This window comes from Tenebrio molitor, chromosome 3, assembly GCF_963966145.1.
Source record: "Tenebrio molitor chromosome 3, icTenMoli1.1, whole genome shotgun sequence".
NCBI classification, from domain to species: domain Eukaryota; kingdom Metazoa; phylum Arthropoda; class Insecta; order Coleoptera; family Tenebrionidae; genus Tenebrio; species Tenebrio molitor.
Window position 1 is genome coordinate 456,211 of NC_091048.1, and position 25,034 is coordinate 481,244.

Below are 25,034 nucleotides of genomic sequence, written 5' to 3' on the forward strand. Positions count from 1 at the left end.
ATTTTACCTCATTCTCGTGTTTGCGCATGCAATCTTAATTCCCAAATGTAGCGTGGCACATTCGGTGGAATAAAAAGTGTAATTGTAACAAAATTGTAATAAAAACCATTACATTTTTTTTTACTTTTGTAGACGTAACATTAACCACACTCAAGGTGTCGTAAATTTAGGGAAAAAACCTATTTACGGAATTAGTTTTATTTAATAAAACTTATTGTAGTTCATTAGAACGATGACAAGAACAATTTGATAACAATATTAACACAATTTTTGACTGGTGCGATAAATTCAACGAAAAACATTATATAAATAAAATCAAGATTATTACTTTTCGTTCGGTATTTTCCTTAATCACCTGCAGTGAATATTTACATGAAACAAATTGGCAGAGAACTTTAAGTGAAATTAAAAATTAATGGCCTTTCCGAAATACGAAGCTAGATTGGCCTCTCTCAGGGCTTCGGCGCAAGTAGGATGGGCGTGACATACTCTCGCAACGTCTTCACTTGAAGCTCCATACTCTTGAGCTAACACGGCTTCGTTGATGAGTTCACCGGCGCTGGGTCCGATTATGTGCGTTCCCAAAATGCGATCCGTAGCTTTATCGGCTAAAACTTTCACGAAACCGTCAGTTTCGTTGTTGGTTTTTGCTCTAGAATTGGCCATGAAGGGAAACTTTCCGACTTTATAGCTTACTCCTTCACTCTTCAGATCCTCTTCCGTTCGACCGACCCAACCAACTTCGGGGTGAGTGTAAATGACTGACGGTACACAATTGTAGTCGATGTGGACCGGCCCACCTTTAATACCCTCGACGCAAACGATACCTGTGAAAATTTAATGTTAATCAAAATGCTGCGTTCGCAACGCCACCCCGTACCCTCATCTTCTGCTTTGTGCGCCAACATCGGACCGTGAATGCAATCACCGATGGCGTGAATATTCGGAATAACTGTTTGAAAGTGGGAATTTACCGGAATTCGACCCCTTTGATCTCTCTCGATGCCCATTTCCTCGAGGCCCAGGTTGTGAGTGTACGGTCTGCGCCCCACACAGACCAACAACACCTCGCACTCCAGCTAAAATTTCAAATGAATCTGGTTCAACAGACGTACACCATACGCACCTCTTCTTTTTTGTCTGGATTTTTCGCATCTTCAATGCTGACCTTCACGAGACCTCCTGATTTCTGAGCCCCGGTCACTTTAGTGCCCAGTTTGAACTTCAAGCCTTGTTTGGTCAATATTTTCTGGAACGTTTTTGCCACTTCGCCGTCGATGCCGACGCCCCCAATCGTAGTTAAGAATTCGACTGCGGTCACTTCTGCGCCCAATCTTGACCACACGGAACCCAATTCCAACCCGATTACCCCAGCTCCTATCACGACCATCCTTTTTGGTACTTCTTTCAACGACAAAGCTCCAGTCGACGACACGATTTGTTCTTCGTCGATCTGGGTTGTTTGAAAAAGCGCAACATTAGCAAAATTTTCAATGAAACAAAATCCCAGTACAGTCCGGAAGTTTCAACTTGTGAACTATTATTTTTGTCGGTACCATATAATTAGATAATTACCGTGAGCCAACAAGACCTTATTTTCTGAACATCTATTACAAAATCATACACTACCAGATCGGTTAAATGTTTCATCACAGAATGAAAAAAAAGTTGGAGAAATGAGAACCAAAGGATCGGGTTTTCCAATCTTCGAGATCTGCTAGTTATATGCACATAACGAACGAGTATCGATACTATTTTTTGCGCTACTGATTTTACTCGATCATTCAAAATATTTTTGGTTGAATTTTAAACGTTTTTCCTGTTCATAACACCTTGTTCCGTTCTAATCCATAACGGTTTTGTTATACTATATGTAATGGCATGCATTCGTTAAGTTTATTTTTCTGCGCCTGTTAGAGAAGCGGGGAGAATTTTATACACAGAAGGCAGTAGAAATATGGAATAATGGAAATATTTTCTTTTCTATTTTTTTTTTTTTAATAAACATTATCTTTCGATAATTTTCATTTTTCCGTCTTATTCCGTGCAATGCCCTCATGGCCATTTTAAAAACCTCCCATTCTTTTTTTGCAAATTTGGATAGATTATAAAATTCTAATTTATCGTCTTTTCAACTATCTCAACGGGGAAAAAAATATTTCCATTTTTTGTCAAATTATTTACATTCATTAACTTCAACTTTGAAGAGTAAAATTAGTCAAATAAAACTGCTTGTCGTTAAGTAAATGGAATAGCTGGAACGTTATCTGTGGTTATGGATGTGGATTGGGGACTTATCGTTAAGTTGGCACTACCAGCAAAAGTAACTAAACGCGCCAATAAGGTTACTGGAATTTATGACAGATCTCACTAATGTACAGTTCAATCATAAGTTTTAAGCAACCTTGAGATTGACAATCCATATCCAAAACATTTCCTGTTTTAATGAGTGATATTACACGTCAGGACAGGCGGAATTTTGAACACACCAACTGAAAGCTGCGCGCTGCTTCCGCGGGACGGCGCGGCAGTCGTCAGAAAACCATCAGAAAACGATATCTGGCAAGCGTATAGAATAGTAAGATTAAAAAGTCAAAGAGTGCAACGCAAAAAAAGGTGTAAAAAGTTTTGTTATCACGGGTGCTAGTACCGCATTTTCATTCATAGTATTCTTACACGTTTTTGCGGCTCTATATAATAATTAAAGTGTTTTTCGGCTGTTTCATTCATAGTAAGGTTTTGTGACTCTCGGTTTGTAAAGCGTTTTTGCGGCTATTCTTGTTTCAATTTATTAAAGTTTCCAGAAGCGTCTCGTTCGGGATGAAATTAAGCTAAATTGGACTCTATGAATTTAAAATGTTTAACCACATTTTCGATTTTTTCATTTATTGAAGAATAAACTATTCTATTCCAAAATCGCCCACCCAAAAACAATTTAAAAAAAAAATCTCGGTCACGTGAGCATAAAATTTGTTCAATAAAACAATTCATTCAGAAAAAAAATAAACATACAATTCATATTTGGTTTAATCTTGTAACTTACGTCGATTCCTGGAAATGGAGTAACTTCTGATCCTGTCGCGATTAGGATGTTTTTGGTGTTGACAACTTCTGAAGAGCCATCAGTTTTTAAAGCTGTTACTTGATTGACACCAGTAATTTTTCCGTGGCCACTGATCAGCGTGACTTTATTCTTTTTAAAAAGCTGCGCTATCCCACCTGTCAAGGCTTTAACAGCATTCTGTTTCTGCCCCATGAATTTGTTCAAGTCAAGTTTAACATTTTCAATGCTGATTCCTCTTTCTGCCAAATCACCTGAGTGGGCCATGTGGTAGAAATGAGAGTTGTTTAGGAGGGCCTTCGATGGAATGCAACCTACGTTCAAGCAGGTACCACCGAGTGTTGGGTCTTTTTCTACACATACTGTCTAAAATTTACCTTTTTTATGGCATTCAAGTAGAGAAAAAAACTCACTTTCAATCCAAGTTGGGCAGCTTTGATGGCAGCGACGTAGCCTCCAGGACCGGATCCGATCACGACCAGATCGGCGTCATGTGTTGTAGAATATCGACGATGATGGAAAACAGTCAAGACTCCCTTGTTACATCTTATCAAATTTGAAGGCTGGAAATGTGACATACATGATATTATCGGATGACCTTCGACATCGAATTCGCAACACTGCGATATTAATTACGTAAACTGTATAATAATTTAGAATACCTTAACGAAGAAATGAATTTGAGGTTATGATATTACGTAAAACTTCGTCCCAGAAAATTAAACCAAAAAGTACCGATAACCTAAATAGACTATAAAAACTCACTTTAATTGAGGAGGAGACAACATTCCGAATCGCCGATTGCATTTTCTGTTGGTTAATTTTATTAAAAGTATAGAATGACAGCTGATCGTAACTGACCCCTTGCGACCGCGACTAGCTGTCAAAAGTTAATAGCAATCATAGCAATGTCAAGCTACAGCGCCCTCTGCGAACCTCGAATGTGATTGGTCGACGAAATTGACGCAAGCGTACGAGTTGACTGTTTTGTTGTGGAAAATGGCGGCCCTAAAGACGGAGATAAATCCCCAGGATAATGAGGATGAAAACGAAAACGAAAATGATGTGGAAGATGTAGGTGCCGAAAATCATTCCAGTGAAGCCGGTAAGAAGAAAAGAAAAAAGAAGAAGAAGAAAAAAACTGGTAAGTGATGTTTCAAAGATCTTGTGATTGTACGACCTCCTAGCGTTTCCGAGGACATTTATCATTTACAAATCAACAAAAACTCAATCATTTTGGATATTATCACAATTGATAATAATGTTCTATACAGTTTCTTTAGCATCCGTTGCTAGTGTTTGTGCAACTCGAGACAAGAGTACTGGCCACGAACCTAACCTAAATTTGGTCAATTTGATGAAAATAAAAAGAAAGATAGTTTGTAGCGAGGAAGTGCATCACCATCGTGACGCAAAACTTGGAAATTAAAAGAAATATACTTTTTGTAAAATCGTATCAAAATAAGTCATTTATATAGTGCTTGTAACTTCCTAAGGAATTCTGACTTAAACCCTAAATAAACCGAACAAAGACCCTACTTAAAGAAATTTATTGTCATATTGTGCCTGTCAATCACTAGAGGGTCTCCGACAAATATTTTGAGTACTATATACCCCAGGTAATTTTTTTCTCCGAGGCCGGCTAGTGATTGACAGGTACAATATCACAATAAAAAAGTAGGGTCTTTGTTCGGTTTATTTATGACTTAAGCCAAAATTCCTTAGGAAGATAAAAACACTATACAGTAATTTGCAAGCATAAATAATGCCTTTTGTGGGCTAAGGCCGAGGCTAAGGCCTAAAAGAACATAAGAACAATAATTAATTTTAATAGCTATTTTATTTGTTGCATCACATTGGCAACCAACAACATAACTCTTGATTTTTGAAAACGAATTATGTCATTAATTTTTTTAAAGTTTTAAGGTGGATTTAAATGATTTATGATTTCACAAAAAATAATGTTTGCATTTCGGGCGTGAACGGCGATTTTGGCCCTTTGGCGTTTTATAATCCCTCGCCCCTTCGGACCTCGTGCTTATAATTCCACCGCGGGCCAAAATCGCCTCCTTCACGCCCTTAATACAAAAATAACTATTCTAAGGGGGTTATTCACGAAACTGCAAGACTCTAGTTATAAGACATTGCAAATTTAAAACCATGACAACTGATATTGTTGAAGCATTGTATTTGCCGTTTCCTTAACGATTTGCAAACTATCTGAGTTTCGTGAATCTACCCCTTAATAATTATAGTGACCATTTATGGAGCGTTTTGGAGTAATTTTTTTAAATGTGATTTTGATGCAATATGCCTTTGTGATGATAAACTTTCGAAATGACGAATAAAAATATTGGATGGTCGCAAAGAACAATCGATAAACCGTCCAAGTTAGGTTTTTGAAATCCGTACCCATTCCATTGTCTTTATTCTGCAACTTTAGCCGTGGAAAATAACGAAGAGGAAGTTGAACGTACCGTCGAAGATGTCAAGGAAGAACTCGCCGACAACGTCCCGGAGGCTGACGGCGAGAAAAAGAAGAAAAAACGTAATCGTAAAAAAGGCGGCGGCAAAATCGTCCAAACCGATCCTCCTTCGATTCCCATTGTGGAATTGTTCCCCGACCAAGTATTTCCGATCGGGGAAGTCCAAGAGTATCCCACGAAACAAGATGATCGAACCGCCAAGGATCGCTCCACCTCCGAAGAGAAACGCGCCCTAGATCGGATGCACAATGACATCTACAATGAGGTTCGACTAGCCGCAGAAGCGCACCGCCAAACCCGTCAGTACATCCAGAAGTGGATCAAACCGGGAATGACAATGATACAAATCTGCGAGGAACTCGAGAATACGGCTCGGAAATTGATCGCCGAGAACGGATTGAAAGCAGGATTGGCATTTCCTACAGGATGTTCGAGGAATCATTGCGCCGCACATTACACACCCAACGCCGGCGATCCGACGGTCTTGGAGTACGACGACGTGGTCAAAATCGATTTTGGTACTCACATTAATGGCAGGATCATCGACTGCGCCTTCACTCACACCTTCAATCCGAAATACGACAAGCTAGTAGAGGCCGTGAGAGATGCGACCAATACCGGGATCAGAGCTGCAGGGATTGACGTTCAGCTGTGCGAAATAGGGTCTGCCATTCAAGAGGTGATGGAGTCATACGAACTGGAACTGGACGGAAAGACTTATCCCATCAAGTCGATTCGGAATCTTAACGGGCATTCAATTTCTCCATACAGTAAGTCGGACGACGTGAAAATGTAGGTGATGATCGGTCCTTGTCGTAGGAATACACGCGGGAAAAACTGTACCAATCGTCAAAGGAGGAGAGGCCACGGTAATGGAAGAGAATGAATTTTACGCCATCGAAACTTTCGGGTCGACCGGTCGTGGAGTGGTTCACGACGACATGGACTGTTCCCATTACATGAAAAATTTCGAGAGCTCTTACGTTCCCTTACGGTGAATATTTATCGTAACTGTTCAGTTTGAAACAATCCTAAAATCGATCGTTTCTTGTTGAAGGTTGCAATCATCGAAGACGCTTCTCAACATCATCAACAAGAACTTCGGCACTTTGGCTTTCTGCAAGCGCTGGCTGGATCGCGCCGGCGCCACCAAGTACCAAATGGCCCTGAAGGATCTGTGCGACAAAGGCGTGGTCGATGCTTATCCTCCCTTGTGCGACATCAAAGGATGCTACACGGCCCAATTCGAACACACCATCATGCTACGTCCGACTTGCAAAGAAGTGGTTTCGCGTGGCGACGATTATTAGTTTGTGTTTTCGACTTTTTCTCTTTTGTAAATGTTTTTGAATTTGTTTACATTGAATTGTAAATAAAACGATTTTTTGTCAATTTGATTGCGGTTATTATTATGTAAAAGAAAATTTACAAAATCGTCATTAAAACTTAATAGGAATAAAACGAAACCGAAAGTAAACCTTTGAGGAACACTTAAAAGTATCAGAAACGCAGGGACACAACAATCGAATGTGATTGCTCCGGTGCGTGACCCTAATGATCAAGTCAATAGCGTGTCGTCGAGCTCTTCTTCCTTACCCTCGGTTTGCGACATTATTTTCCTCAAGACTTTGCTGACGACGTCGGAGAGGGACTCTCTGGCGCCCACGTCCAAGATATTGAGGCATCTCTGCAAAAACTCGACCAGATCAACAACTTCCTATTATCGAACAAGCGAAAAAATCACCGAGAACCTACTCTCTGACTCGGTTAGTTGCTCACCTGTTGCATGACATCATCTCCATCTTTCAGTCTGAGGACCGCGATCAACGCAATCTCCGAATTGGCCTTGACGTAACCGTTCTTTTCCTTCGTCCCGTTCACCAAAGTGGGTAGCAAGAGCTTCAACAGATCCGGCGACATCTTTTCCTGAGGTACGGTCTTCGCTAAATGTATACAGACTCTCGCCAGAAGCTGTTTCACGTCGTTATTATTATTGTTCATCGTCTAAAAATTGTCGCGTAAAAAAAATTATATCGACAAACATGGCGACCAACCCTGACGAAAGGTCCCAACAGGCCGGTGGGCAAAGTTTCCTCATTCATCATCAAATACTGCAATAAGTAACCGCACGAGCGGACAGCAGTTTGAGTTATAAAGACCCTGTCGGCCGAAAGCTGGCTCAAAATCGTCTGAATCAGTCTTACTTTGTACCGTTCTTGCCACACACTTGAAGGGGACTCTTTCAATGCCACAGAGAGAGCAGCACCCCGCCCTTGTCTCAACATCCAGTCGGTTTGCGAATCGTCACCTGCACGTGCGTCATTACGAGGCGTACACGCTCGGATGTTTAACTTACACAAGAGATTTTCCAGAAGAGTTGCGTCCAACTGTTCCGGGGGCAGCCACCGACAGATGGCACCCAAACATCCGGCGGCGCAATTTCTCGTAACGTCTTCCTGATAGCCCAACAAAGACAACAGACTCTGATGAATTTGTTTTTTAACAGCGTCCGACATTTTGTCTCCTGCTGGCGTTATAATTCCTCTCAGGGCATGCAATGTGGTCTCTCTGCAGTACAATTGCGCAATAAAAATAGAAATATGTATACCGTGGGCGTACCTGATCGCCGAATCGTCTGTATTTTTGATGGTGTTGTGCAATTCCATAAAGAGGGGGTCCGCCCTCTGGTGGATAACGATCAGATGGCTCAAAGCCGCGGCCGATTTTAATCGGACCACTCGATTGGGATCGTTCAACGCCTTGACGAAAGTAGTCTGCAGTTGCGGCAGGAACTGCTTCAACATAACTCCCACCTGTAACTCAGTGGTGCGTACAAGTTGTTAAAACAGGTGGTTAATAAATACTTTGGCCAACAAGATCGCCAGAGTTTCTAGAACGGCTGTTTTAACGTTGGCACTGAACCTGTCACCCAGAATTCTGATCAAAGGACCAGTTATAGCGACGACGCTAGGTTGGAGGGCTGGTGCGCTGGTCACCCTGATCACCTCGCCCAAACCTTGAGCGGCTGTTTCTTTCTCGTCACCGTCACCGTTGAGTATGGACTCTCGAAAGATCGGTAAAATAGGTGCTATCCCTGTCGGATGTAAATTTTCACATTTGCATTAAAAAAGATATAATAAACATAATCACGCATTCACCTTTCGGTAAACAAAACCCGGGCAACAACTGCGCTCCCTTCATGTCGGACATGGCATACCTCACCGCTTGCCTCACGTCGGACACGTAAGTGGCCTGCAGTTTGGCATCCAGAGTCTTGGTGACGGCATTCAACGCCTCCCACGACATCTGCAACACGTCCTTGTCGTCGTCCGTACACAAATGTATCAAACCTCTGAGCAACTGAGGCACATGAGCCGTGTACTGGGCCTTGCTATTAGCACAGAAACCGCAAAGAAGTGTCGCGGCGGCCCTCCTCTGATCGGCGTTGTCGTTCCGGGTGTTCTCCAACATCGTATCGATGATCGTCCTGATGCCAACCTCGTCGACGACAGACAGGACGACGGCTTGACAGTACTCGAGTTGCTGCGCTTCGTCGGAAGTGCCGCGGGACGTCGCCAAAGCCGTTTGCAGAGCCGGAAGGATGCGAGGTAAGTACTTGTTGAGAGCTTCTCCAGCCACCGAGGCCAAGATCGAAAGGGCTTTGGTGTTGGCGGGGGGAGCGGTCAGTTGAGGAACTAAATAGGGGAGAACGACGCGAGATTTTATCGCCATCACTTGGCGCAACCCGTCCAAAGTCCACTCGACTACTTCCGAGTCTTTGTCGTTCTGAAAAAGAAAATGTAACTTGAGCGGATCGGTATTGTTTTGGTGACTCACCAGTTGACTGAGCATCGTGGGTAGGATGTCGTCCAGAGCTCTCGCCCCCACAGTCGAATGCAAACTGTCGAAAGTCTTCGCCGCGGCTTGCCTCACCTCCGGTAGGGGATCGCACAGCGCCTTCCGCACCGTAGGTACCAACGAATTCACAAAAGTCAACACCATCTCTTTAGACGTCGACGCCATGATTTCCGACAACCCTATACAGACGCCTTGCCTTTGATCGGCTTGGTCTGACTGCAAACCCCTTTCCAAAATTGGTATGATCTCGGGCAACACCCTCTCTCCCAACTTTCTGACAAGATCGCCGAGAGTTCTCGCGGCGACCTGTCGCTTGTCGTAACTGTCGCTGGCCAAACAACCCAGCAACAGGCCGAACAAAGTCGGCAATATCTCCCTCAGAGTTCTGGGAGTATTAGTCACGACGACTTTCCACACGTGCAGAGCCGCCTGTCTGACCATCAGGGCTACGTCCGAGCGTCCCATGTACAAGCCGGCCAAGACCCGATTGCGTCTTTCGGCCCCCAAAGATTTTATTATGGCATGGTGCGATTGTTCCGTGCCGAAATTGTCGTCTTCGCTTGCAGTTTCCGTGCTCATCTTTCCGGTCACTCCGGATATGCGATACAACAAATCTCCGAGAAGTTGTACGGAACTAAAAGAAAACAAAAAAGCAGTAGTGTGTAGTGATTTACGGGAAAAACGAATGCTTCAATTACCTGTATCGAATCCTCCAGTTCTCGTCGAATAATCCCGCCTCCAGCTCGGGCAACAGCAACTGAATAGCCGAATCTGCGTACAACGTGACTATCCTTTGGCCCGCCTTCAGCGCGGTGTCCCTCACGTACTCGTTCTCGTCGGCCAAAGCTTTGAGAATGGGGTTAATGATCTGCCCTATGTAAATCGTGAAATCGTTGGTGAAAACCACCGGCATATAAATGAACATCATGATGTATCCGTCCTTGACGTGAGGCGCGATGTCTGCCCTCTCCGCCGTAGCTATGATCTCCGGCATCAGTTTGTGCAGTTTCTCAACTCCCAACCCTCCGACCACTTCGGACAAACCCTGAGCGGCCCCCGATCGATCCACCGAACTACTCTCCGAAGTCAACGTTTGCATCAACCACGGCAACAAATCCTCGAAACTGGACTCTCCCATGCCTCTGACCATCGCCCCCAGAGCCCTGGCGCTGACGCTGCGCACTTCCGGAACGGGATCGAGAAGCGAAGTTTTCAAACCGGGAATGATGGTCGGCAAGTAGGGAAAGAGATCTTTCTGATCCGTGAGGGAATACATGTTGCCGATGATTTGAGCAGCCATCTTGCGCGTTTCCGTCGACCTATCCATGAAAGCGCGCTGAACCACCGGCATGATCAGAGCCAGAGAAGGCGCGTCGATGAAATGGACGAACTGGGTGTCGAGGAGAGTTTGAAGACAGATGGAAGTTTTGTTGGAGGGATCTTGGAGAGCCTTCAGCAGTACGGGAACGATGGCTGCGGAAAAATGTAACAATCGGATATAACAAAAATCGGTTGCTTTTTTTTATTACCTTGAATTTCCGGGTTGCGGATGACCGAACCGATAACCTTCAAAGCGGCTGCTCCCGCTTCTTGCACTTTCATGTGCGAGTCACTCAACACTTCGATCAATTTGGGAACGATACTCGGCAGACAGGATGACAACTGTTTGGGGGCGCAGTACGCCATAGCACCCAACAGTTCAACCGATCCAGTCTTGGTCCGCCAAGAGTCTTGTTCTAAAGCGTCCAACAACGATGGTAACACCAACTTGACCCCGTGCCCCGACAATTTACTCATCACAACTTTGGCCGTATCGTCGGCCGCCGTACGAACGTACTGACTCGTGTCACCGAAACACTGGAGCAGATGCGGCAGGACGTGGATGATGTAAGGTTCGAACAGCTTTCCTAACATGTGGAAGAGCATCTCGAAGGCAAAAAGAGCGCCCTCTCTGTGTTTGTAGTTCTTCTTATCTTGGATGGCCTCCGTAAGTTTGGTCATCACGTCGTGCTGTTTCAAAGCCAGAATTCCCATTCCCTTAACTATGCCCGCGAGACCGTAAGCTGCGCCTTTACGTTCGCCGTATTTGTCGCCTTTCAACAGTTGATGGAGAAGTTTATTGATGTATCCGGGAGCTTCCTCTTTGACCGACGGGATCAAAGGAGGCAAACAATTGCCGACGGCTTCTTGCACGGTCTGAGAAGGCGTCGACAGAGCCTGGATCAATCTCAGTACGATCGGTTTGATTCTCTCGTCGTCTTTGTCCAAATGACGCGCCAACGAACCCATCAAAATCACAACGGCCTGCTTGACGGCGTCTAAATGGGCCGATTTTGTAGATTTTCCCATGAAATTGTCGAAAACAGGCCATAAAGTGCTGACGGTTTCCTACAAAAAAAAAAACAAACAATAACGTCACTACGTTCCTCACGGACTCGAGACCTACTTTTCCGTGTAGATCGACAATTTTTAAAGCGGCGTTCAACATTTCCTTCCGCACTTGTTCGTTGCGATCACTCAGAGAGGTGGAGACGAAAAACTGTACCAGATCGCCGATCAAGTCGGGAGTGATTAAAGGAGCCAGCTGAGCCAGAGCCAGAGCTACACCGCGTCTAGGGAACCAAGTGTCGATGGGTTTCTCCAGTTCACGGCCAAATTCGTCGAGCTTCGCCGGTATCATCTACGGTTACGTCATTTCACATTTACTCAACCCCAATTGTACCGCATCCTCACCTGCAACCTTGCACTGTACAGCTTCAACAGTTTATCCAACGTCTCTTGTACTTGTTCCTTGTTATTCTCCAACAGGGCGGCCAGAGCTCTAGATGCAGCCGACTGGACACACTCGACCGGATGCTCGATGTCAGACATCAGTTCTTCGCTCAGGTAAACCGGAAAATCTAACTGTGCTAATTCCCACAATCTATCGGCCAACACTCTGAGAAAACGTCAGATAAAAGGAAAAACAATCGACTACACAAGAAGCAATTAACCTGTTGTCTTCGTTTTCGTCGAACTTTGCGATCCAAATTCTTTTGCTCACTTCTTTAGCGTAGTCGTAATCAGTTTCGTAGCTCGGCAACGAAGACACCACTATTGTGAGACTGCGCAAAGCCGCGTCTCTGACCACGACAGCAGGATTCTGTAAGCCTCCCAATAAAACCTCGATCTCGTTGATGGACGCTTTGGCACATCCGGGGTCGCCACTGGCACAAGTGGCGACGTCCAACAGACACGCCTCGGCTTGTGACTGGACGCGCCCGGTTGTACTACCTTAAAATAATCGATAATCTACAGGTTTGTAAAGACACACTGAAAATAAATAAAGAAAGTTATCGCAACGCGCTTCGTCAAGATTTTGTATTTCCTTCTTTGTCATTTACGTGATCGTGCACTCACTTATGATTTCGACGAGAAGCTCAAACATCTGCTTGATCGGCAGATACTGAGGATCGTAGACGTCGTTGACGCCGTTCTGTTCGTTCGCCCTCAACTTGGCATGCTCGGAGATGATCTGGAGACCGTCGTGGACCAACTCGTCGTGATTTCTCGCATAATTAGACAACAAACTCGACTTCAGCAATACGAAAGTGTAACAAAACGCCGGTACAGTGAAGCAAGTCTGATTTTCTTCGGACTTCTTCGAGACCGTTCTCTCGTGGATCAGGGACACGGTGCGGACCATCGCCTTGTTCAAATTTTCGGCCTCCCAGTTGGCATCCAAATCGCACTGCGGCTTCGACAACCTCAGCGTGACGAAAGCAATCAACTCGCCCAGAGTTTCCGACTGCTGAGTGAAGACCGCACTTCGAAGGTCCGTAAAGAGTTTCGACAGATATGGAGCCGCCAAAGGCGACTGGAGACCGCTCAAAATGTACGGCAACAAGTCTTTGAAATACAAAGACAACTGCAAAGAGTTGCCTTTTGCTGCGGCTCTGATCATCGACACGCAATTGATGATCGACGTGTTCAGCTGAAAGAGTCGATCAGACACGGGTCACAAGCAAACTGTAAACTTACAATCGTCAGTCGCGATCTGATGGCCTGTTCCTTCGTCTTCTGATTTTTGATGGCTTCTAGCTGCTTGGGTGTGAACCGTGGCGGCTTAGTCTTACCGTCTTTTTTCTTCTTTTCTTCGAGTTCTCGACGCAACTGCAACTCTTCCAGTTGTTCTTTGTAACTGTAAACTTTACTCTCGCGTTTCAGATTCATCGTTTCATTGCTGTCATCTCTGCAACATCAACATTTGATTAACTGCGTTTTCACTTAACCGAATTAGTACCCTGGAACTACAGTTTTGTCGTAAAGCTCGCCTTCTGGTGTTAGAAAAGTGAAATAATCGTCTTTAGACACTTGACATATTCGGGGATCTTGCAAGTGAGTGGCAATTGTTTGGATTAGGGATGGCAAAATGATCTCCGCGTTTAAAGAGACAGTCGTGGCCAATGCGTTTTCGTTTGTCTAAAAATGTTCATTTGAGAAATGAAGGAAAAAAATTAATTTTTGACACGAAACCCTCACCGGAGAGGTGACGTATTCCTGGACCAACACCTTCTTGAAAAAATCCGCCTGTTGAGTTATCAGATTCTTCGGTTTGACATTCAAATGCTTGATCACCTTGACCCACAGGTCTGGCGCCACTGCCATGACAGACGGATGATGCGTCGGAAGAAAAGCGTCCAAAGCCAGCAACTGCACGTCTTCTGGAGGCAAATCGGTCGACGAGCACAACGAAGTGATGCATTCGACTAAAGCATGCGGAGAAACTTCAGCACTATTATCTCCTTGTTCTTTGTCGATCCTGTTCTGGACCTTCGATGTTTCCAGGAAAATCCGCAGTTCTTTCAAAAAGGCGCGGGCCAGTGCTGCCCTTGAGGAGTCGCCCACCATGCGCCTAAGAATCGTCAGACACTTCCGCCGGACTTTGGCCGAGCCGAAGATGACGCAGTGCAAGACCGCTCTGTGGAGTGGCGAATTTTTCCCGTTGAGCTTGTCGGAATGCTCTATCAAGAGTTTCTCGCACAGCTGCATGACGTAGATGAGACCGTCATCTCCCGTTATCGAGAGGAATTTCTCGGAGACGAAGATTTGTTTGTCCATGTCCAGGAGGGCGCTCCACAAGATCTGAAAGTTGTTCTCTTTTTCTCCCACGACCGAGACCAGCTTCAGGAGCAGGCAGGTGGCGCAGAGTCCTTCGGTCACCGAGAGACACTGCGAGGGCTGAGCCGCGGCTCTGTCGACCGCTTTTAACAGAACCGGTATCAAAACCGAACCTTGAGCGATGGTTTTTGAATTGAAGCAGCTCAACATGCACTTGATATACGTAGTCCTGACCAGAGGCGTGGAAGTTTTCAATCCCATGCCGTTCTAAAAATTATTCTGAAAAAAACTATTCCACATATTCGAACGGTGTACCTTGAACGTGTCGATCACTTTGCTGGGCACGTTGTCTGTAAATTTGGAACCCCACAAAGAAAACATGTCGAGGGCGTGACACAAAGTTTTTTCGTGCACCTCTATTTCCAATATCTTTATGAAATAGTCTGCCGCGTTCGCTATTAATTCCTGCAGATGTTCTTCTGACACGTTGTTGTAACTGAAATTGCCGGCCGCTTGCAGGACGCTAATTTTATGGTCGACAACAGTGAGCTTGCCCTCGGACCCGTGGAATACGGCGAAAGTTTTTTTTAACAGTTCTTTGATAGCATTAGCATCTCGAATTTGTTCCGAGAGACGTTTACAAGCGTCGGCCGCGTCATTTCGCGCTTGATCGTCTTTCGAATACAAATTTGCTGAAAACGACAAAGTGAAAATTGTGATGAGGAGTTGTCAAATGTCGTACCGATTAAACTGTTCCCAACTTCGGTAGCGTAAACGCTTAAATCTAGATTCAGACCGGATATTACGAGACCGACACATTCTAGAATTATTTCGGGGTTCCTTAGCATCGCCTTTTGCAGAGAAGGCCACAAATTTTTCTTGAACAAGTCGTGATTTACCTGCTTCAATAACGGATAACTCGCGATGATGACGTTTGGCAAAGGTCTTGTTTTGCAACTGACAAATTTTTTTATGAAAGTTTCCAACAGCGACTCCAGGTAGTCGTCCAACAAGTTGGCTTTGTTGATGCTAGTTAGTCGCTTTGCTAAAGAAGCGGCCAAGACTACCACGTACTGGGTTTGTTCTAATCCTTTCAAGGTTTCCAAATACAATTTTTCGCTTTCACCCACGGAATTCCACGAATTATTTAACTAAAAATTTTCATTTCAAACCACTGTGATAATTTTTGTATCTTTAACTGTCTACACAGGTCCCAGTCAGATTTTAAATAACAAGCAGAAACCCAAGAATCGTCGGCGTACCAGAAAAGCATAAATTTTCCACCTTGGCAGAATAACGTATTGCCTATTTTCAGTTTTAATTGGTGAGATTCTCCACCTATATTTAATGATAAAAAGCGTTTTCGCACTTTTGCGACAAAAAAAAAAACAGTTGTAAATGCATGCTGATTACGCAATAAAATTTAATATGAATCTCATATCTTTCATCATTTCATTCAGTTAAGCCACCATCAGCTTATTTATATTTTTCCAGTACAAAAATTGTTACATCTTTTTTCACATCTTCCTTTTAACTAAAGGACCTCTGCTACAGTAAAATCATCTTAAATTACTCACTAGATTAAACGCTTTAATAGAACGCTTTTCAATTCCTGCAGCTACAACAGTTGTTAGAAGTAGAGCTTGAATCTCGATTAGTTGTGAAATATGTTTCTGAAGAGTGCTTTGGTTGACTTTCCATCCTACTGTCAAAACTAAACATGACCAATGTAGTGCATAAAGACCTGTTTGACAGGTGTTGGTCCTGTAATTTGTCAATATAAAAGCAGAAAACAAAAAATTGAATCGCATACGTTACAACAAGATTTTTGTGTTGAGACGCGATATCGACAAGCATTAACAACAAACATTTTATGGCAGAATCGGAATGTTTTTCGAGTAAAGCAACAATCAAATTTCTTACTAACAGTTGAGATGAACTGTCTCTATATCGGGGTAATGTTAATTGTATCACTCGACAAATTCCCTTAATGATGCTATCATTTAACGCTGGAATTATTTATTTATTGATATATGATACATGCTACGTTTAAGACTTACCGGGATTTTGTAAAACATCTATGACACTTTCTATAACCTCTTTCCGTTGTTTCAAGCTAGCAGTTTGTACTCTATACGGAAGATCTTTCAGCGCTTTTGCAAGCTGTAATCAGAGTATTTAATTAGGTCACGCTTTTTGCTTAATATTTTGTAAATCGGGTTACACGTGAGAATCTTCTTACCTCTGAATCTGCCATCTTTCCGAATTGATTTTGACAGTTGACAAGCCGAAATGTGCCGAAATTAAGGTTATGTCACAGACAGAATAGAATAGATAGATGATATTCTGTAATCTGTACTGTCTTTGTGGTTTGGTTATGTTTATGTCAAGCGGATTCTACAATTTCGCGCAAAACGCGGCCGAAATACTTTGGTCATCAATGTAACATTAATGATATTTAATTGTAAAGCAAGCTTTAGGTTTAGGATTTATTTTTTACTGTTGTCAAAATCATTAATTCTGTGAACTGTGTGTCATAACTGTCACACGAGGTGTTCTGTGGTCACACGAGTGGGGTGGTAAATCCCAGCTGCGGAAGCTAAGGGAACGTTTATGTTGGAGCTGCGATGAGTGATAAAAGCGACGATAAGAACGAATTGCCATTTGAAAACCATGGCAGTTCGCTCTTGTCGCCGCTTTTATCGCTCATCCTAGCTCCAACATAAACGTACCCTAAGGAGTATAGAGTATAGTATAGATCCTGGTATAGATTATAGAAATATAGGGAAGGAAAGGGACATACGCAAGCTTATGGGCGCGTAAATTGATGAGGGGAAGTGGTGGGGGACAAGGAAACGGACGCAATTCAGTATATGCAACCCGTGAGGTACGCCCCACGCCCCAGTTAACACTTGAGATGTTGAGAATAAAACTGCAGGAAAATAAAACACTATAATTTTTTTTGCATCACAAATGTATTCAGAGTACCTATACAAGTTTTTTCAAACAAAATACCCACAAGTTTGTATCCAATTTTAACAACTACAAAATTAAAACTTTGAGAGAAGAGAAAAAATTGTATTAATCTATTCGGCCATTCCATAAATACGTGTTGCAGGATGAGCTAAAAAGTACATACTAAAATTATCGTAGTCATGTACAAGTAAACCTGGGCTAACTGTTTTACAATAACGTGGCTCTCAATTTTACTTGTTCATATAAATCTGGGACAACTTCATTTTTGGGTTTTAAATGGTAGTTCAAGCAGTCAATTAATAATTAACATTTTATTTAAAAACTTATTTTGGCTAAAATTAACAATTCAATGGTTGTTATTTTATTATCATTAATCATTAGGCATTTTGCTTTGAAAAGTATAATCACATGTCAACTTTGACAAATAAATGCAATCTGCTATTTTTTCTGGCAGCAAAAAATCCATGGAAATATTGTTCAATGTTCATAACATAGACCCCGATTGTGTAACAAAAATTGTTCTGCAGCTTTCAGTTAAAGAAAAAAACTCCCAGAAAGTGAAAATGAAAATGTCAGCAACGCAATAGGTATGGGGTCATTATAAATGTTTGTAACAACTAGTGGGCGTAGCGGTGCACCTAAAGCATAGCGCACAGCCACCTTTTTTTATGTATGAAGGAAATAATCGACTGTAATTACACGAGAGGTCTTTTTTTGTCCGGATAAAATTGAATTTTTTTACGATAATTTGGTTGCTTGGTAAATTGACGACACAAACCACCCGATAAAAAAACGAGTCCGTAGGACGAGTTTTTTTATCTGGTGGTTTGTGGAGTCAATTTACCAAAAAGAAACCAAATTAGAGTTTAAAAAATGAAATTTTATCCTGGACGAAAAAAACCTCGAGCGTAATTCGATGAGATAATTTAATGAATAATGATAGGTAGGTAATTATGAAAAATTGAATTGCCATTTTGCACGTCAATTTATTACAAGCTGTGTCAATGTTTAAGATTGTTGGTTCGTTATCATAACAACAAACAATAATCAGGTTCGAAAAAGTTTGCCATGGAAGTTTAAGCACATTTTATCCAGATGCAAAGTTAGGGCTAACTTTATCCGATGTCAAAGTGACACATGCATCGCGGCTTATGGGATTTTTTATACATGAATTAAATTATCTGCAGTAAAACTCATTTTGAAAACAATTTAAAAACGGACACAATTTAATTGACATTTATTTTATAAAGGTTTTTTTTTCGTTACTGTGATATTATGTTAGCAATGTTGCCATGTTTGAAAACTGCTCCCCCACACCAAATTTCATCATACATATTTAACACTGACGAAGAAATGGATTTCGAACGTATTCGTGAAAGGAATTTTTGGATATCTATTGAGGGCACCTTTGAGAGTTGACACTTGACACATACAATTATGTTCCTACATCAATAATAACAGGATCATTTAGTTTTACAGGTAGTTTAGATGTAAGTAACTTCCAAAAGCTCTTGCGCGTTAACGAAAGGCCGAAAGCAAAAACAAATTTTATCTCCATGTTCCATGATTACCCTAAATTGTGTACCTTCTTTGGTGTCCGTGCTTTTTGTTTTTGACACACCCGATATAGACGCTGTAGATCGCTAATTGTTCCGTTTCCACCCCCACGAAGCAGCTGCCGCTCCTCAACGTGTCTCTTGCTCGCGTTGATTATGCAGGCGGTCAGGTCAGATCCTTATTGGTGTACGTGGTCTTATGACCTCTTGCTCTGTTCTTATTCGGCTCGCTGAAGAGAATGAAGTCCCTCCATTTTGCGCTGCAGTAACATGTGGCAGATCTAACCCGACCTGACCCGACCCGGAGCCCATCCGGAGTCGACCCGGAAAGTACCCGGAGCCGATCTGGTACCCACTCGGAGCCGAACCGGGAACCACCCGGAGCCGACCCGGAAACCACCTGGAGCCGACCGGGAAACCACCCGGAGCCGACCCGGAACCCACCGAAGCCGACCCGAAACCCACCCGGAGCCGACCCGGAACCCACCCCAAGCCGAAACGGAACCTTAAAACATTAAAATGTTTGTATCCTCGTACTTTCTCATGTAAAATATTCTGCGGACGTATCTTCTATTCTTTTGTTTTGTCGTTTCCTTCATCATTAGTTGAAAGGAATATTTTTCTCAGGAACTACCTTCTGTTCTATCTCAAATACAAGGTGTTTGGTTTTTGAGGTAACAAACTTTTCTGAGATGCACAGCTAGGTTAAATGAACAACTTTTCTTAGTAACATTTTTTTTTAATTTGCATTTTTTATTTTGCTGAACTAAATTCTGTTTTCACTGTTTGAGAGCCACTGTTCGTATCTATAAACACGTAATTATTAATACCAAGCTAATAAAGATTTCTAAAGGAAAATGAATCTCAAACAATAATTCTTGAAATTATAACACATACAAAAAAATTTTACTAGAATAAAAGTTTTATTTTGTCCAGTTCTTTACACAGGAGAAGGTTGTTACCTTATACCCCAAACACCCTGTATTAATGATTTTTATTTCTTTTATCTTACCATCACATTTCGTGTTCGTGAGGAGATAGAATATTAGTACATGCGTAGATTTTTTTCTTCTTTTGATATACCTAGATGTGATTCGGTAATCTATTTTTTTTTTTTAATTAAATCTAGAATTAATCGGTAAAGCCGCAAAATTTAGAATTACTGAAAGAAAGATTTTTTTGCAGTAAAGATAAGAAAATGCAATAACCAGGAAAATTGGATCTTGACAGAAAATGGAAAATTTTATTTACCATCACATACTGCATATCATCCAGATTATAATTAAAATGCGAGTACATACATATATTGTATTAAAAATATCGATTTTTAATACAATAACAAACCTAAGTTACAAGTAAACTACACCAAAAGGATGAAGTCTTCTTTTTTTTATTATCATCACAAATATGTTTATACGGTATAATTAAGAAAACTGAATTTAGTCAGATTTGTTGACTACACCTTCACCATTATACATTACAAAACTATTGAAAAGAAAGAAAATACAACTGGCGTATACCTGTCCAGCATGGCATCAACTTTCAAAATCTTATTGTAAATCCTCTAAAATCCGGCTTGGCCAAAGTCTGCCAGTTATTCAGATCGCAACGTTCCACTTGACTACCCGGCGAGCCAGTATTTGACAACCAAATGATCCTGAAAAATGGGAAATTGTCAGAAACGCTGCGTCTTGTATATTTATACAGTGTCAATCTAAGATAAATATACGTTGAGCGCGAATTTGGCAAGTGACCAATAATTGCTGTTTATTATGTACCCGTTGCTTGTTTTTGTTTTCTGAACATTAAAATTGTTTGCATTTTTTAAGTACGACAATGCGACTTTCGCGAAATGTCAACTCACATGTGTTCCACGTTTCCCCTCGACCCTTGAAGCTTCCCCTGTATGGATCCCCTTTTCGTGTTCTTGACCCATCCACTTATGCCGAGTTCTTCGCACAACTCTTTGCAGTATTTCGTGAAATAAACTCCTAAAACACAAATGTCGTGTCCGTGGAATTTATTAAATCAACCGTTTACCTTGCACTTTTCCATAAACTTCGAATTCGACCGAAACGAAAGGGTCTGCGTTGTTCATTTTCGCGAAATGAAAATTAGCGCAAGAGGCCAAAAACTGCTGCAACGAAGTTTCTTTACTGACAGCTAAAATGTTTGCGGTAGGTATCCAATTATAAATCTGGTCTATTTAAAACAACAAACATCATCGAAGACGCTAATAGGTGTTATGTAATTATAACCAACAGAGTAACGATGCAAGCATTAAAAAAAACACAGGGTTCTATTACTCGAGCCATTTTATTTAAATGTTTACAAGATGTTTAAATATATTCCCAGCGTTGTCTTCGACGAACATCATCACGGAATGGTATCTCAACTCTCCCAAATCGTCTTCTGGTAGCTGAAATGAGTACTTCAAAATCTTTCCTTCGAAAGTCCAGCTCAACAACACCATTCCGTTGTCTTCGTTTCGTAGTTCGATGACTCTTAGTCCGTCTGTTGATTTCACAACTCTCAATGCTGGTTCGAACTTTATAATTTTTTTATTTCCAGGTTTAGTGTTATTGAACCATCTGCAACTCTCACAATTATAAAACATTATACTTAACAAAAAAATCAAAACTACTTGTGATGAGCTAAAAAAATAAGGCAACTCCTCGTCCAAAAAGTATCATCTTGATCCTTCGCGTTTTCGCTTTGAATCGAACACGTTTTCCTTGCTTCTGTGAGATTCGATTCAAATTTCTCGTCGAATTTTATCGAGTTTTGGTACATTTTACCGGGAGATGTTTGTTTGTTACAGAGAAAAACCTTGCAGATGTCGTCGAAGCCTCTGCCCATTATTCCCTTTTGGGTGTGGCCCAAGTCGAATGTGTGACACAATTCGTGTAAAACTGCGCCCAAAGTTGTTGAGAAGCAAGCACCCCAAGTCCCCCTGTAGCAGCTGTCGTCCATGAATTTTTTCCTATCTACAGTCGTGGAATCTTCAAATTTTTCTACCACTTCGGACAACTTCTCCGGCCAGGTGTAGAGACAAGCGGTGCCGAACAGGGCCAAACCTCCGCCTCCTAGAGCCACGTGGGCTTGCGTTAGCTTCACGATGTCGTCATGAGTGAAATTGTCTTCACAATTTTCGCCGCAGTACCTTCAATGTTGAATAATTAGGAAGCAATTATACCGATTACGAAGGCAGATAATTCGTTTTCATTTTCATCACAGACAAAGATTTTCAAAAACTGACGCAACACTTAAATGTGATGTAGTAAGTATTTTTAGAGCGGTTATTAGGTTTGGTTACAGCTTAATACCTAAAAGAGATTTCGTAATACCTTATTTCTTTTTTATTGAGATAACTTAAAGCTATCATTAGTTTCAAGATACGTAAGTAATTCAAGGTGACTCTCACGATTTTAACAATAATTATCAATTATTTAATTTTTTATAAATAATGACTTCCAGTACTTAAAGAGAGATTGTGGATTCGTAGGTGTTCGTAAATGATTAATATCTAGACTTACTTAGTACACGAAAGGAAACTAAGGAACTTAATTCTTTCGTGTCCCAAATCCGAATTAACAATTTCACGGCCAAGGCTAGTCCATAACTCTTCTTGTATCATCTTCCTCGCTTTCAGGTAATTTAAACTGCTGTGAAAAACTCTACAACTATCTTCCAGTCGGAAGGTTTTCCTTCCTTGTTTTTCCTCGTACAGTTTCTCGGCAACAACGCTTTGAAGCAACTTTGCACCTAAAGTGATTCTTCTCAGTGCGTTGCCGACATCGTTGGACTCATTCAGAGGTGATTGGAATTTACCGTCATGTCCTTCACAGATTATGTAAAGGGGAAGTACTGAAAAAAATGTTGCTCGGGGGGAGTAATTTATATCAAGAGTAATAATCGAACAACAATATTTGAGTGTTATCGAATTCTGGAGGGATTTCAGTTCTACCAATGCTTTAAATTTACCGTTGACCAGTTTGAAACTCAAGTTCGTTGAATCTAGTTCCAAATAAATGTTTTCATCAGTTCTCGATTCACGACAAGTGGATGTTTGTTTGTCCCTTATCGCGCCTTTAATGATTATCAAATCGTAGTAAACAGTTTCGTTTGGTTTAAAATTATGAATGATTATTTCGTGCTAATAGAAAAATATTTATCAAAAACCAAGATTAAAAGTCATTACACGTACCATTCTCATAGGTCTCTGTATTAGTATATTCAGTGAATACAGTTACCAATAGAGGACGCTGGTAACTCCGCAATTGACAATATTGACAATCAGCTAACCTCACTTATCACTACACAAACTATTCACAGCGATTTTTTAAACAAATAGGTTTTGATTTGAAAGGGTAATAATAATTTTAAATTATTTAAAACCGAGGTAAATGCCATGTTTTATTTAAAATTTCAACAACACAACAGGAACGTCATCAGTCATCACGAAACTCTCTATCGTGAGTATCGTGACTAAAATTACCCGGGAATTTTAAAAAACACACCCTAAGGGCCGGTTGCACCAACGTGAGTTAAATTTAACTATAGATTAAAATATACGAAAACATTGTTATAGCAATAGGTAACTAAAGTAACGAAACATTTTAACCTACAGTTAACTTTAACTGGCGTTGGTGCAACCGGTCCTAAGGTCCAGTATTTCAGTTCAGGGTTAACTTTTGGGTTTGCAAAACGCGGTTAAATTTTAACCCAATTATTAACCTTGTATGCGTATTTCAGTGCTTAGTTATGGGTTAAAGTATTTAACCAACTTTTTCTTAATGTTGGCAGTGCTTTCGGCAGACATATTCGAAAAGGTCGTAGCGGACAGGTGTAGAATGCTGCCGTTTGCTGTCAGCTGTGACAGTATTTAACCCACGTGTAGAGTTGTTTTGGTTAAAGAGTGAGGTGTTTTTATTCAAAAATACATACCTATTTTTTTATAATGGAATTTTACAACAGATACCGACTTTTGGATCAGATATGTATATTAAAAAACAAAAAAATAATTATAAATATTAATGTAACAATAAAAAAAAAAATTAATCTTCTAGCTCTTTTTAATTCGGGGAAAATCAGAATTTATATAAAAATTTATGAAACACAAGGTACGGGCATACTATTAAATAAAATAATCTTTTATTAACAAAAAATAATTCTTTTATAATACTGTAAACTAGATATAATAAAAAAATATCTATTCAAGTAAAAATAAATAATACCTATTGTAAGATCAAATTAAATTGAATTTCACAATTAACATTTTAATGTAAATACAATGCATATATCAAACTCTAATTTTTGGATCTTCGACGATTGTCCATTTTCAAACTTTCATTTGGCGCCCCTTCAAAATGCAAAATAGCCGTTATAAGTGCTAATTTAATATTAAACTTGCCAAAACAGAAAAATAAATAATTCTGCACCGCACTTTTGGCACGAGTAATGCGCATGTCTAACCGAGAAAAAGCAGGTTAACCCACCCCTATCCCCTGGGTTAACTTTCCAGTTAAATTTAACCTTGATTAGAACCAACCCGACACCGAAATACCCCTAACCAGGTAATTTAATAGTTAACCATTTTTATTTGGTTTAACCCACGACTGAAATACCGGGCCTAAGTGTTATTAATTTGCAGTTTTATTTTAAAAGTAACAATTGAAAAAATTAAAATACTTTTACAGCAGTGTGAAGCAGAAGGAATGTTACCTAACTGGAGGAAACGAAAACCTTGGATATTACTCATAGTCAGATTTATTAGTTTCTGTGCACACTTGAAAATAGTTTGCACCCTATCTTTAGTAAATACTGTTCTTACTGACCTAACTCTCTGATCTTAGTTGTTATAATCCTGATTTACACCTTAACATGGAGAAGATGTGGAATCATATTGATAGTTACATTTTTACTGCAAATTTGGTTAGTTTATCCCGTTTATGGTGAAATGTTATGCAACAATTATTTAGATTGAATCTCGTAATT

The 25,034-nt window shown here is 41.1% G+C and overlaps 5 protein-coding genes across 8 annotated transcripts; 1 reads left to right on the forward strand and 4 right to left on the reverse strand.

Annotated features, from left to right (window-relative positions):
- Positions 1-182: 182 nt before the first annotated feature.
- On the reverse strand, positions 183-3,982 carry LOC138125443 (dihydrolipoyl dehydrogenase, mitochondrial). The gene is made up of 6 exons (XM_069040764.1): positions 3,827-3,982; positions 3,475-3,624; positions 3,044-3,427; positions 1,127-1,453; positions 881-1,079; positions 183-827 (listed from the first exon to the last, which is right to left on the reverse strand). Exons 1-6 carry the CDS (start codon positions 3,866-3,868, stop codon positions 406-408), a joined length of 1,524 nt encoding a protein of 507 aa, XP_068896865.1. The 5' UTR covers positions 3,869-3,982; the 3' UTR covers positions 183-405.
- A 38-nt stretch (positions 3,983-4,020) lies between these two features.
- und (methionyl aminopeptidase und) lies at positions 4,021-6,944 on the forward strand. Its single transcript, XM_069040766.1, has 4 exons — positions 4,021-4,205; positions 5,505-6,317; positions 6,367-6,541; positions 6,605-6,944. The coding sequence occupies exons 1-4, from the start codon at positions 4,061-4,063 to the stop codon at positions 6,855-6,857; spliced, it is 1,386 nt and encodes a 461-aa protein (XP_068896867.1). The 5' UTR covers positions 4,021-4,060; the 3' UTR covers positions 6,858-6,944.
- Positions 6,945-7,087: 143 nt separating this feature from the next.
- Positions 7,088-16,901, reverse strand: l(3)80Fj (lethal (3) 80Fj). Its single transcript, XM_069040747.1, has 23 exons — positions 16,748-16,901; positions 16,566-16,668; positions 16,319-16,514; positions 16,083-16,269; positions 15,248-15,656; positions 14,821-15,197; positions 13,927-14,772; positions 13,688-13,866; positions 13,426-13,636; positions 12,805-13,378; positions 12,399-12,678; positions 12,139-12,343; positions 11,852-12,085; positions 10,935-11,793; positions 10,104-10,878; positions 9,385-10,039; positions 8,706-9,333; positions 8,412-8,641; positions 8,167-8,360; positions 7,904-8,115; positions 7,602-7,855; positions 7,327-7,551; positions 7,088-7,234 (listed from the first exon to the last, which is right to left on the reverse strand). The coding sequence occupies exons 1-23, from the start codon at positions 16,760-16,762 to the stop codon at positions 7,106-7,108; spliced, it is 7,977 nt and encodes a 2,658-aa protein (XP_068896848.1). The 5' UTR covers positions 16,763-16,901; the 3' UTR covers positions 7,088-7,105.
- Positions 16,902-20,260: 3,359 nt separating this feature from the next.
- Positions 20,261-21,237, reverse strand: LOC138125660 (acylphosphatase-2-like). The gene is made up of 3 exons (XM_069041096.1): positions 21,078-21,237; positions 20,902-21,028; positions 20,261-20,694 (listed from the first exon to the last, which is right to left on the reverse strand). Exons 1-3 carry the CDS (start codon positions 21,133-21,135, stop codon positions 20,580-20,582), a joined length of 300 nt encoding a protein of 99 aa, XP_068897197.1. The 5' UTR covers positions 21,136-21,237; the 3' UTR covers positions 20,261-20,579.
- Positions 21,238-21,334: 97 nt separating this feature from the next.
- Positions 21,335-23,522, reverse strand: LOC138125659 (uncharacterized). 4 transcript variants are annotated; one of them, XR_011157505.1, is made up of 5 exons: positions 23,245-23,522; positions 22,574-23,193; positions 21,682-22,200; positions 21,508-21,636; positions 21,335-21,456 (listed from the first exon to the last, which is right to left on the reverse strand). XR_011157505.1 is itself a non-coding variant. In XM_069041094.1 (5 exons), exons 1-5 carry the CDS (start codon positions 23,251-23,253, stop codon positions 21,358-21,360), a joined length of 1,368 nt encoding a protein of 455 aa, XP_068897195.1. In that variant the 5' UTR covers positions 23,254-23,522; the 3' UTR covers positions 21,335-21,357. The 4 variants fall into 4 exon arrangements, 3 of the variants coding, with proteins under 3 accessions (XP_068897195.1, XP_068897194.1, XP_068897196.1); XM_069041094.1 differs by having other exon boundaries at positions 21,508-21,628; XM_069041093.1 differs by having other exon boundaries at positions 21,335-21,628; positions 23,245-23,521.
- Between the last annotated feature and the right edge of the window lie 1,512 nt (positions 23,523-25,034).

Excerpts from the sequence above, each read along its gene's own strand:
- LOC138125443 (XM_069040764.1), bottom strand. The coding sequence starts at position 3,868 with ATGCAATCGGCGATTCGGAATGTTGTCTCCTCCTCAATTAAA. Across the intron at positions 3,625-3,826 it reads TTGTCTCCTCCTCAATTAAA|CCTTCAAATTTGATAAGATG; the intron begins GTGAGTTTTTAT and ends TCACATTTCCAG. Across the intron at positions 1,080-1,126 it reads ATCCAGACAAAAAAGAAGAG|CTGGAGTGCGAGGTGTTGTT; the intron begins GTGCGTATGGTG and ends TTGAAATTTTAG.
- und (XM_069040766.1), top strand. The coding sequence starts at position 4,061 with ATGGCGGCCCTAAAGACGGAGATAAATCCCCAGGATAATGAGGATGAA. Across the intron at positions 4,206-5,504 it reads GAAGAAGAAGAAAAAAACTG|CCGTGGAAAATAACGAAGAG; the intron begins GTAAGTGATGTT and ends CTGCAACTTTAG. Across the intron at positions 6,318-6,366 it reads GCATTCAATTTCTCCATACA|GAATACACGCGGGAAAAACT; the intron begins GTAAGTCGGACG and ends TCCTTGTCGTAG.
- LOC138125660 (XM_069041096.1), bottom strand. The coding sequence starts at position 21,135 with ATGAACAACGCAGACCCTTTCGTTTCGGTCGAATTCGAAGTTTATGGA. Across the intron at positions 21,029-21,077 it reads AGTTTATGGAAAAGTGCAAG|GAGTTTATTTCACGAAATAC; the intron begins GTAAACGGTTGA and ends TTTGTGTTTTAG. Across the intron at positions 20,695-20,901 it reads AGGGGAAACGTGGAACACAT|GATCATTTGGTTGTCAAATA; the intron begins GTGAGTTGACAT and ends CCCATTTTTCAG.
- LOC138125659 (XM_069041093.1), bottom strand. Across the intron at positions 22,201-22,573 it reads AGTTTCCTTTCGTGTACTAA|GTACTGCGGCGAAAATTGTG; the intron begins GTAAGTCTAGAT and ends TCAACATTGAAG. Across the intron at positions 21,629-21,681 it reads ATTTTTTTAGCTCATCACAA|ATGGTTCAATAACACTAAAC; the intron begins GTAGTTTTGATT and ends TGAGAGTTGCAG.